At 39.3% G+C, this 11,717-nt stretch overlaps 1 protein-coding gene across 1 annotated transcript; it reads left to right on the forward strand.

Moving 5' to 3' along the window:
* Window positions 1-476: 476 nt before the first annotated feature.
* Window positions 477-10,918, forward strand: tapt1b (transmembrane anterior posterior transformation 1b). Its single transcript, XM_041036309.1, has 14 exons — window positions 477-701; window positions 2,328-2,458; window positions 2,544-2,662; window positions 3,285-3,447; window positions 3,553-3,688; window positions 4,576-4,673; window positions 4,764-4,833; window positions 5,018-5,098; window positions 5,317-5,426; window positions 6,485-6,544; window positions 7,253-7,321; window positions 7,415-7,491; window positions 7,625-7,797; window positions 8,103-10,918. The coding sequence occupies exons 1-14, from the start codon at window positions 524-526 to the stop codon at window positions 8,351-8,353; spliced, it is 1,716 nt and encodes a 571-aa protein (XP_040892243.1). The 5' UTR covers window positions 477-523; the 3' UTR covers window positions 8,354-10,918.
* The last annotated feature ends 799 nt before the right edge of the window (window positions 10,919-11,717 follow it).

The raw sequence follows: 11,717 nt of genomic DNA on the forward strand, positions 1-11,717 counted from the left end.
CTTTCTTTTCCACACCTATGTGTATCATCTATGTACCCTGGTGCATAGAGTGCCATCAAGATCAGTGCACATGGCTGACTACAACACCTTTATTATATTGCCCAGGGCACTAAATTGAACCAGTACTCCTGCTGTTGGAATGAAAAATAGGTTTCTACAAGAAGATTTGTTTATATTTAATTTTTTTTTTTACTCATTGCTATATTTATTGCTACTTTTTAAAAAAACTTCATTATTGTATTTTTTGTCATATGCTATATTTTCACTGTATATTTACTGTAGTCCCCACCTTCAATTCAATGCGATTGTTTGTACGTTTTTGTGTTTTAGTCAAGATAAAGGTTTGAGAGGTAAAAGGCATTCAGTCATTAATAATTCAATCAATTAACTTAACCAGGCGCAAAATGACTCGCTTGGCTTTTGGCGACAGCTGCTGGCGATTAGGTGACACTACGGGACGTGATGACGTCACGGCGTGTGGCGCAGATGTCTCCGAGGCAGCGGCTGAGACGGTTTGGCGAAGATGGCGGACTCGCTGTCGACAGGTCTGGGTGAGGAGAAAGAGAAGGAGAAGGAGGACAGGGAGAGGCACAGAAAGGTTGCCAAAACCGAGAAGAACAAGGAGAAGGACGGAGTCACGGAGACGCTGGGGTTCAGCGACAAAAATGGCGGCAGTATGGGCAAGAAACGCAACCTGTCAGGTGAGAGCTAGTCTCTTCTCAGCAGCTACAGACCCCTCTCAGTTTGACAGCGCTAAGCTAGCTGCTGGTGATTGATTTTGTTTATTTATTTACTCAGAAGAAAACCAGCTGGGGGTTAGATAACGCTGCTGCACTGTAAATGTAGTTATCTGTGATACTCAGGTTGCTTGAGCACGCAGTTGCAATTTCAGGCAGTTGAGTGTGCAGCTTTGGGCGCTGCTCAGATATAACTGACAGAAAGTAGCCCCGTCACAGCTCAGAATCCACCTAATTGCCGTAGAAGCAGCCCAGTCTGTAATTTTTGTGCATCATATATATGATTTAAACTCGATTAAAACACGTCACTTATGATAATAGCTGTCGCTAAAGATACGTAAAGTATAACGTCGCCATGAACGCAGTGAGTTAGGCTGTGGGCTACAATATGAACCCCGTTTTTTTTTGCCTTTATGTGTTTACATTTTTGAATTAAGTACTCCGAATTTGCCATTAGCAATTCCCCATTACTGTGTATCAGTGGATGTACAGGCAACTGTTAATGATTTACTTTGAGACTAAAGAGCGTTTTAAAAAGTGTTGATTTTGAGGCAAAAGTTTTGCGGTTATAACGAACGTCTTTTTCTGTCATTCCTAGGCGGCTTTGTTGACATATATTTTTTGACGTATATGCACTGGAGATAATGATATCTGTAAAGTGTAATTCAAGGATGAACTGATTAGATTTTTAATGGCTATTTGAGGTCGTTTCAGTGAGTTTTCTACTGTTTGTATTGATGCAGCAGGGGCCAACAGGAACATTTTGAGGAAATTTCTTCAAAGTTGGTCCAACCGCCCCAGCCTACAATGCATGCTCAAACATTTAGCCCAACCTGAGAGAAGAAAGCTCCGCCAGAGCCCCCCCCCCAAAAGTTATTCAGCTGTTTTTATAGGCTGAGTAGTAGTCCCTGTGACTGATAAATTGACTTTTAAATATAAAACGAGTGCAGTGCCCCATTATTGGAAATCTTAATGCTGCAGGATACAATAATATTATTGACAAAAGTGTCCTTCCAAGCCCATTCCAGATTGCCGTGCCCCATGCATTAAATGGGCCCCATAAAGAAAACGAGTTTACCCATGTTAGTGTGGAAGAACTTGACTGACCTGCACTGAGTCCTAACAACTCTGGGATGAACTGGAACCCCGACTGTGAGCCAGGTCATAACGCCTAACGTCAGTGGCCAACCTCACTAATGCTCTTGTGGCTGTGAGTGGGAGCAAATCCCTGAAGCCAGGTTCCAAAACGTTGTTTAAAATCTTCCCAGGGGAGTGGAGGCCGTTATAGCAGCGGATTTCTGTCCATGGTTTTAGTTTTAGTGTAGCTAATTCATATTGTCAAGGGTTTGGTGAATATGAATCTAAAATTGCTTGGTTAATCATTAGCTGAAGACTTCTCTTTGTTTGCAGTGGAAATGCACACACAGGCAGCCACTGTCAACCTCAGAATAAAGTCATCAAAGCTTCTTAGGATGGTAAATTTTTTTCTGCCACTGAGGTGTGTGTGTGTGGAGGACATCATTGGAGGGTGAAGTCCCCTAACATTAGCAACTTTGCAATGCTTTTTTTCCTCTGCCCTTGTGTATCTAGACCTGTCTTTGGTCAGATTTATAACTACTGAACTGACCAGAGGCTATTTCCTGGAACACAATGAGGCCAAATACACAGAGCGCAGAGAGAGGGTCTACACCTGCCTCCGCATCCCCAAGGAGCTGGAGAAGGTAAACACACTATACAGTCACTCTGGGAAATTTTAAATGTGTCAGAAATAAATAAATGCATTTTCCTCTCACTCCTTCTCTTTAGTTGATGACATTCGGCTTCTTCCTGTGTCTGGATGCCTTTCTCTATGTGTTCACACTGTTGCCCCTCAGAGTCATTCTGGCCCTTTTACGACTTCTCACATTGCCGTGCTGTGGCCTCAGGTAAAGTTCACACATACACTTATCACTTATGCAAATTTTAAGCAGTTTCCTTAATCAATCTTTGGCCCCTTTGATGATCAGTATTCAATTAAAAGCTTTTCCTGAATATAAGATTTATTCAAACAATTGACAATTGGTGTTGATTTGAATTGTGGTATGAACACTTTACTGTATATTTTAAGCCAGTACATCAATACATCACCATTTCAAACCTTAAGACCTAAAAAATATACAGTAGAGTTGAATCAATTATGTTAAAATTACATTACTTTCAGATGATACTTTTAAGATGCCTGTGTCCTGTGTAGTTAGCAGTTAATAGTTCAACACCAAACAGTTAAAAATGATTGAAAAAATAACTGACAGATTGATTGATAATGAAAATGACTGTTAGTTACAGCCCTGGTACAAACTGACAATTACATATGGATTTAATTCTCATGACAGAGACAGTCATTGCATTATTGTCCTTGACCTCTAGGTGGCAGTAGAGCTCTCTCCGATTCTGTTCGGACTAATCAGATTATAATAACCTGCGTTCTGTTGCTCTCTTCTCCTTTTCCCGTTTGTGGTTTTGTTCTGTGAACATTTTCTTTATCTGTAATTTGTGTGTGTGTTTTAGTGGCTCCCGCCTGCTTCAGCCAGCCCAGGTGTGTGATGTGCTGAAAGGCTTCATTATGGTGTTGTGTTACTCAATGATGAGCTACGTGGATTATGCCATGATGTACCACCTCATCAGGGGACAGTCTGTCATCAAATTGTACATCATCTACAATATGTTAGAGGTACACCCGGATTGTATTTCTTTATGTTGATTACTCACGATACAGTCAGCCAAACACTCATTTACTATCTTTCCCATTCTCGTCTTTCCCTTGTTGTGTTGTCAGGTGGCAGATCGCCTGTTCTCATCATTTGGCCAGGACATCCTGGACGCTCTGTACTGGACAGCCACTGAACCCAAGGAGAAGAAGAGAGCGCACATAGGAGTGATTCCTCACTTCCTCATGGCTGTGCTCTACGTCTGTATCCTCACTGAGCAGGACCTGTCTGTGGTTGTTGATACCAGTCTGTGGATTTATGTGACACTGTGTTCTCCTGTACACTGAGCTCACAAAAATAGAGTTTAAAAAAATAGAAAACAATACACATTTAGAGCTAAAACAGTTACTCGTTTACTCAGTGAACACAAGATTCATGTGCAGCATTTTTCTGAACTTTATTTTAAAAAATGGCATGTCAAGCTTCAAGTCAGGCTTTAAATACATTAAAAAGAACAAATAAAAGAAAATGACTGTGGCAGAAAGCAACAAAACAGAATACATGCACAAAAAAGTGTATTCACTGATGAGAACATAGTTACATAGTAAATCTAAAAGAAATCTGTATGTATGTAAAAAAGCATTTACATACATACATATATGTAGTAGTGTCCTGTCAATAACAGACAAAAATGTCAAGAATGTTAACTAAAAATACAGAATATGGAGTGAAGGTTCATTTTTCAGGGTAAGAGAAAAATGGTCCCCATGTCTTCTTAAAACTGTCAGATGATCCTCTTAGTGCAAATAATTTTTTTCCCCATCTTAAAATGGAAAAAAAATAACCATCATTCTCTAATCCAAGAATGACGGGTAGATAAAATCATTAAGTAATAACATGTTATCTAAAGATTTCAATCTGGATTTGGGGAAAATTTCTAAGAATTTTTAAGAATTTCTTTTAATTACATTTTTTAGGCATTTTATATACCAAACAATTATTCGGTTAACTGAAAATAATCAGCAGATTAATCAATAATGAAATAATCATTAGTTGCAACCCTACACCGCTTTATTTTGAACTAGTAGTACTTTTTTTTTTTTACTGTAGTCCTCAGTTTATTTTTGTCCTTAACATGTTTTTCTATCTAGTTCTCCATGCCATCCTCATCATGGTTCAGGCCACAACTCTTAACGTAGCCTTCAACTCCCACAACAAGTCTCTGCTCACCATCATGATGTCAAACAACGTGAGTATAATGCACACAGCCATATTTACTCAGTTAAAAGTGCATGCAGCAGCATGAGTTTGGTCATGATATCTTTGGGTTTTCTTGCAGTTTGTGGAGATCAAAGGAAGCGTGTTTAAGAAGTTTGAAAAGAACAACCTTTTCCAGATGTCAAACAGTGGTAAGTGGTGAATGATCCGTAAAACAGCCAAATATGCGTCATGTAAATCAGCAAGGTTTTGGACATTTTGTAACTCAGCCTTTGAACTTAGTGATTTTGGTACAAGGTAAATTTATGGAATCAAACTCAGCCGCAGTGAGTACAAAGTAGGTTAATCCAGGATTGATTTGTTTGTTTCCCACAGACATAAAAGAGAGGTTCACTAACTACATCCTCCTGCTCATCGTCTGTCTGAGGAACATGGAGCAGTTTTCATGGAACCCTGGTAACTAACACAGTTCTGTACAAATACTGAAATCTACACAGCTGGTTTATCTATACGACCGTTAGATGTGAACAGCACTCTCCTCCTCATAGGTCCATTCTCAGGTCTTTTCAGTGTGGTTCAACATGTAACGTTCATCCACTCATTCTTATCTGCATTATAATTAGTATTGCACTGAATATGGACACTGATCAGTTTTTGATGTGTTTGTTTTTTAGACCACCTGTGGGTGCTGTTTCCAGATGTTCTCATGGTTATAGCCTCGGAGGTTGCCGTGGATGTTGTCAAGCACGCTTTCATCACCAAATTCAATGACATCAGTGCCGATGTGAGTCATTACAGGATGGTATTCCATACACAATGAGAAGATTTATATTTGACAAAATAATCTAATTCCAGGTCCACTTTTTTCAGTGTTTTAAATCGCATCTTATAGTCTTTATCCATAGATGAAGCAAAGTCACTAACCAGGCATGCTATGTATTGTTTTTTATAATAAGAGGAAGAAGCTTGGGTACTCATAAATGTAAATTTTCATATGAGTGGCACTATCCAACAGTTTTTGTGAAACTGATTAGTTTTTGATGTGTGTGCTTGAACCTGAGCAAACTCAGAAGCTTAGGGAAAAGCTAGTAAGTGGGCCTTGAGTTAGGATTCCTCAATTATTTTAAAGATCAAGAATGAAACATCAGGCTCAACAGACAGGAAATAATTTCCTCTTTTTCCCTGTTCTGTCCTATTCCACTGACCTGCACTTGGTGTTTCTGTGTTTTACAAACTGGTGGTTATTTTTCTCTGTCTCTCTTTCACACTGTCTCACACACCATCCCACTCACACCAGATACTCCGTAGTACCAGATGGAAACTGTCAGTCTTCTGGACATTTTTCTTGTTTTATGCCGACTTCGTTCACTTCCCACCGCCTTCGTTCTCGTGTTCTTGTCCTCTTTGATTTCTTTCAAGGAGTTGCAACCATGGTTATGTAACGGAAACCAACTCCACAGGAAGAGATTAACCCCTTTATCTCCAAACTGTCAAACCTAATCACACAAACCTTACTCACATGTAGTTAGCTGTCAAGTGTGTGTGAATCCATTTCCAGTTTATTCCCATTTAATCCTTGTGTTAAAGTTTTTGTTTTTTGTCATTTTACACTGACTTTATCTTTACCACCCCTGCTGTACTTTTGTATTATTTATCTATAATACTAACAATCAAATATATGTATTTTATCTATTTATTTAACAGTTTATATGTCACCTGTATATTTTATTACTCGGATACCATCTGCCCATTCCATGTAAATCAGTAACTTCTTAATTGCTTGATATTTAGATGTTTCTACTTTGTCTGACCACTGTTGTGTTTCTTTGTGTCATTTCCTAGGTATATGGAGAATACCGAGCCAGCCTTGCCTTTGACCTTGTCAGCAGTCGACAGAAAAATGTGAGCGAAATAAAGTCACACGTCAGCTTTGTTTCCACCAAACTGTAATGTCAATTTCAGGCAAACTTTTGCTCAACCTGGCTCTGTTCAGAGGTTAAAAATCTACCTGCCAGCACTTCTACAGCTCGCTAATTAACATGCTATATCTTGTTTGTTTAATACACACAAGCACCAGAGCACCAAAAAACAACTAGATGAGGTTTTGCAGGGGGTTGTTTGCCAGACTGTCGCTTGGCTGGACACAGTGACTTCCTGTAGAGGAAAATGTGAATAAACCTACTTCAGAAAATGTTGAACTATTCTTTTAAGTTGCAGTTCAGTGAGCTCTGTAGTCAAACTTAACCAGAGATACTAAAGGGATAGTTAACATGGTACAAACAAAACCTGTCAAAACCTCTAATGGTAGACAAAATTATGTTGTCTTATGGTTTCGATTGTTATATCACTTTGTTGCGTATCTACTGGAGGTATTTTATGTCATTATGTACTCTTCAAATACTCTATCAGCTCTAATTATAAATATTTTTTGATAAAGACTGATTATGACATTATGACTGATTTTTGCAGTGTTGTCTAAATGTCCTCTCACCTTTCCTTATTTGACTTTTGTCATAATTTGTTTTAAAAATGTTGTGGATTGATTATTTACATTTTTGATTGTACTGATAATTGATACTGTCTGAGATACTGTGTTAAATGTGTCCCCAGGCTTACACAGACTACAGTGACTCAGTGTCCAGAAGAATGGGCTTCATCCCCCTTCCTTTAGCTCTGCTGGTCAGTAACTGTTGATACAGATCTCCATTGCAATCAATATAATGTTCACTTTATACAGTGTAAATCTAACATTTTTTGTGTTTCTTTTTTCAGTTGATCAGAGTAGTGACCAGCTCAGTGAAAATCCAGGGTTCCCTCTCTTTTATGTGTGTGCTTCTGTTTTACTTGGGGTAAGTGTCAAGTTGTCTTTTCCAAGTTTTGCACACACTAATACAACTGAAGTTCTATTAGTTCTGCATTTCTCATGGTTTATATTAATTCTCTTTGTCTGTTTTCACTTTAAATTTTTGTGTTTGTGAATAGGATGATCACTCTAAAGGTGCTGAACAGTATCGTTTTGCTGGGGACGTCTTGTGTGTTCGTCAAAGAGGCCAACATGGAAGAAAAGCTCTTCGACCCTCCACCGTCTGCCGTCTCCAGCCGTGCAAACTCCAGAGCTCACCGGACCAAACACGTTCACATTTCACCACAGCAAGGTAACACTCTGTGTATCCCTTTTTCTCTTTATTGCTAATTTGTACAGAGCAACTTAACACCCTGTTTTAGCTTGAACATATTCTACACCAACACGTTTCAGCCATTTTCAACTTTTCATCATATCTCAGAACGTAAAACATTTTCTTGTGTTATATTAAACACTATAGACTGGGACCAGGATCAATTGATACTGTAATAAAGTGTCTGTGCACATAATCTACTCAAGCCAGTGGGTTCAGTGTTAAGTTATTCTTTAAGTTCTTCATCTACTTGAATTACATTAAACTGTCTCTCTCACAAACAGAACCCACAGCGGACAAAGGAGGAATATCACTGGCATCAGACAATTCTCAGACCAACATCGCAGAGAGCTCTGCCCCCACGCTTCCCAAAAGTGACTCAGACACATTCCTGACAACGCCCGACGAAGAGGACGATGACAAAATCATCAACGCTGACACAGGACTGGAAGGAGATGAACCCAAAAACAGAACACCCAAGAAAGACTTGCTGGAGATAGACCGCTTCACCATCTGTGGCAACCGAATAGACTGAATGCCATAGGAACAACCAGTCACTGTCCTGGAAACACAGCGAGGTTCAGGGATCAGACACGGGTCACGGAGCATTCTCAGACCAGACTTATTCTTGTGCACCTGACCCCTGGAGTATTTATTTATTTATTTCTGACAAAACCAGCCAAGGCATAAAGCTGTTACTACAAGCATCAGAGGCCGCTTCAGATCTTTCCAGCTGGTCCGGTCTGTTTCCTGTTAATCAGGTAGACTCTGAGGATGGGTTGCGGTCATCATGGCAACTTGCAGAAATGCACGTTGATGACAGCAGTGTGGAAAAGTGGTGTACACAGCTGGAGCGGAGCACAAAGAAAGAAACTAAACCACATATGTGAAATTGTGTGTGATCATAGAAACGTGGACCGTGCAAATGTGTGTTCCAGAGCACAATCATATGTACAGCGAGGAGTTGTTTTTAGACCGAACAAAAACTTGTCAATTTTTACATTTTTTTTTTATTTCAATTGTCTGAAAAATTCAAATTTCAAATGAAGTTTTTATGAAAAATCTCAGACGTTTTTTTTTTTTCTAAAATCGACCGTGTTCAGCTGCTGGATTAAGACTCACTAACACATGAACACATTGTTGAAATCACTCTGCAGACACATGCACCTCCATATATTTTAAGAAATCGCTTTTTAATTCAGTTACCATGATGAGCCCAGAAGTCCAACATGTTAAACATGGCAGCAGTGACACAACATACAGTCTGGCATGAGCTCATTGTCTTTGATTGCCATCTTTGGGTTACACAGTTTGAACTTTATTTTTTTAGATGCAGATAAACGTTCGGAGGTTTTAGTATGATGCCGTTTGTGTTGATATTATTACTCTGAAGCACTGAGACAAGATGGTGCCTGTTTGTGAAGTCGTTAGTATTATTTTGAAGTGACCTCCAAGCCAGACAGGTTTGGCAGATATTTCTTTTTATAGTGATTTTTTTTTCCCAGTATGGTTCACCATTCAAGCATGCAGCCTCGGATAATCATTTCCACAGCATAGGCGTATGGCAATTTTTATATGGGAAACTGTGATCTGAAGAAATGTCTTGGTGAAGTACCAATGTGCGCATGGTCTCATTTTAAGTTCATGTTTGGTGTGTGACACCAGCATCAGCTAAACATATTTTCCAATTCTTCATCATTATCCTGACAGTGATATGAAAAGTAATTAAGATTACATATATGCAGGTAAAATGGTCAAGGGTGCCTGAAGGCTAAGCCACAGCTGTGTCAGTCACATCTAAATGACAAGTAACAGGAAGGAGTACAATAATAGCTCTGTAATCACATGAAAGCAGTGAACCAAGTAATTTTCATTTGGCAGGGAACTGTACGAAGGGAAAAATCAGGTTTGATCCCCGAGCTTTGCTGGCACTGTTTGGTGCGGAGGGCTGCGGGCTTATTGGAAGAGGCTCTTTGCAATGCTTGTATACTCAAACAGTCTTATATGCTGTGAAAGCTGGAGGCACTGTTTAATCAGTTGAGTAAATCAGACTGCTTTGTCTGCTCTGAAAGTGTCAGGAGTTGCATGTCCTGGGTAAAAAGCTAAGACCAACCAAGCTCCGATTTTTGCCTCTCATGTATCATCATTACATGCAAGCCACGTGGTAAACACTGCACTTAAGAAAAAAATAACAATACCAGGTGATCTTCAACAAACCCAGAAGGTCAACACACAACACTTGTTGCTGTTCTGATCCAGAATAATCACTTGTCAATTATAATAATGAAGATTTTAACCTGTTTTCAAGTTGCAGCTCTATTTTCTTGTTGCTAGCCAAAATTATAACAATATCCTTGCTCAGTTTCTACTTAGATCTACACTATTTGTCTATATTTCTGTTACTTTATATTATATTAAGGTTTTATACAAAATAATGTGTTTGTATTTTTCTTGCGTCTTGCATAACAAGTAAGTTAATTGATTTTGAGCTGCCTGGGAAGGAGTTAGATCTGCAGCTTGGAAAACAGGTTACAAAGGTCTTGCACTTAGACGTAGTCTTAGAGACGTCAGGTGAGTAAGATCAAAAACTCTTTGACTGAAGCAAATACTTTATTAAGACAAAACATGTTATTAATTAACTGAGCACAAGTGATGGATAGTGTGCTGGATTCGTTATCATGCAGTAGATGGAACATTGTTTTCATCCAGATGGTCTGAAGACCCCTAGAGCAGAGGAAAATGTTGTTAAATGATCACCAGGTGTTTGTTGCTCAGAAAAATGGATGCTTTGTGTAGCTGTGTCTCAAATGTAATGGTTACACCTGAGAGGCACAAACCTGGAGTAAGTCCAACCTCACTGTGGGAGGACAGTCAGTAGCGTAAAATATCTGCATACTTGCAAAAGAAGGATCAAGTGTGTGTATGTATCATGATAGTATGATGTGTGTGTGTCTGGGAGAGAAATTGCAGTGCATGAATGGTTCTCACTACTTACAAATGAATCCGATATTTGATGTTTTTATTTTTCATGTACAAACCATCTGTGTAATGTATCTCCTTACATGGCAAAAGGAGAATAAAACAAGATTTTGTTTTGTAACCCTCTGTGATTTGAATGTTTAACAGTTTGTTTGTTTGTGTGTGTGTGTGTGTGTGTGTAAGTGAAAGCACACAACAGTGGCGAGTGTTTCAGTGAAAGGAGTCACTTCAGGCTCTGTTCACAGGGCAAACACTGCCGTCCACTGTTCCCCTTGAATGGGCTTTTGAATGGGAGGTGTCTGTCATCACAGACATTCACAGACATACACACACACACACACGGGTGAGGGTGTTTTTTTCTGAAGGTCCTGATAAATTGTCTGCTTCTGGATACATGACTTGCATTTTCCTGATTAAATAGACATATTTCAGGTTTACATTTAACGTGAGCCACATGAGGAGGCGAGTGGGGATGAAAGGGAGCGCTGACATATCAAAGACTTCAAAGCTGTTTTCCACGACTTACACAACTTAACCAGGCTAATGTTACTTTTTAACAGAACTTTGGGTTTTCCCTTTTTTGAACTTGAACCTTCTTTGCTTGCCAAAATTTCTCTATAGCCTTGACCATCTGTCTGTTCAGCCTCAGAGCTGAAGGTCAGCTGCTCAGTGACCAGAGTGTAGAGTCAATGACCTGCTTCACATGCATACAGAGACCCTCTGTGGTTATGTAGTTCCACTGTCTTGTAAACAGACACTATAACATCAGGTGACAATTCTCAGGTGAGAAGGTGTAGTGGAGGACACTAAAAACCATTAGTTTTTAGTGCAGCTTCGGGAGTACTCCTTTCTCTTATTTATGCACAAGAAGCCAGATGTTTTTTTTTGTTTGTTTGTTTTTTTTTGTTTTCTTAAACTGT

This window comes from Toxotes jaculatrix, chromosome 4 (genome assembly GCF_017976425.1).
Source record: "Toxotes jaculatrix isolate fToxJac2 chromosome 4, fToxJac2.pri, whole genome shotgun sequence".
Classification (NCBI taxonomy): domain Eukaryota; kingdom Metazoa; phylum Chordata; class Actinopteri; family Toxotidae; genus Toxotes; species Toxotes jaculatrix.

Bases quoted from the DNA above. Each gene is read 5' to 3' on its own strand.
- tapt1b (XM_041036309.1), top strand. From the start codon at position 524: ATGGCGGACTCGCTGTCGACAGGTCTGGGTGAGGAGAAAGAGAAGGAG. The intron at 4,674-4,763 runs GTGAGTATAATG...GTTTTCTTGCAG, and splicing joins CCATCATGATGTCAAACAAC to TTTGTGGAGATCAAAGGAAG. The intron at 7,492-7,624 runs GTAAGTGTCAAG...GTTTGTGAATAG, and splicing joins GTGCTTCTGTTTTACTTGGG to GATGATCACTCTAAAGGTGC.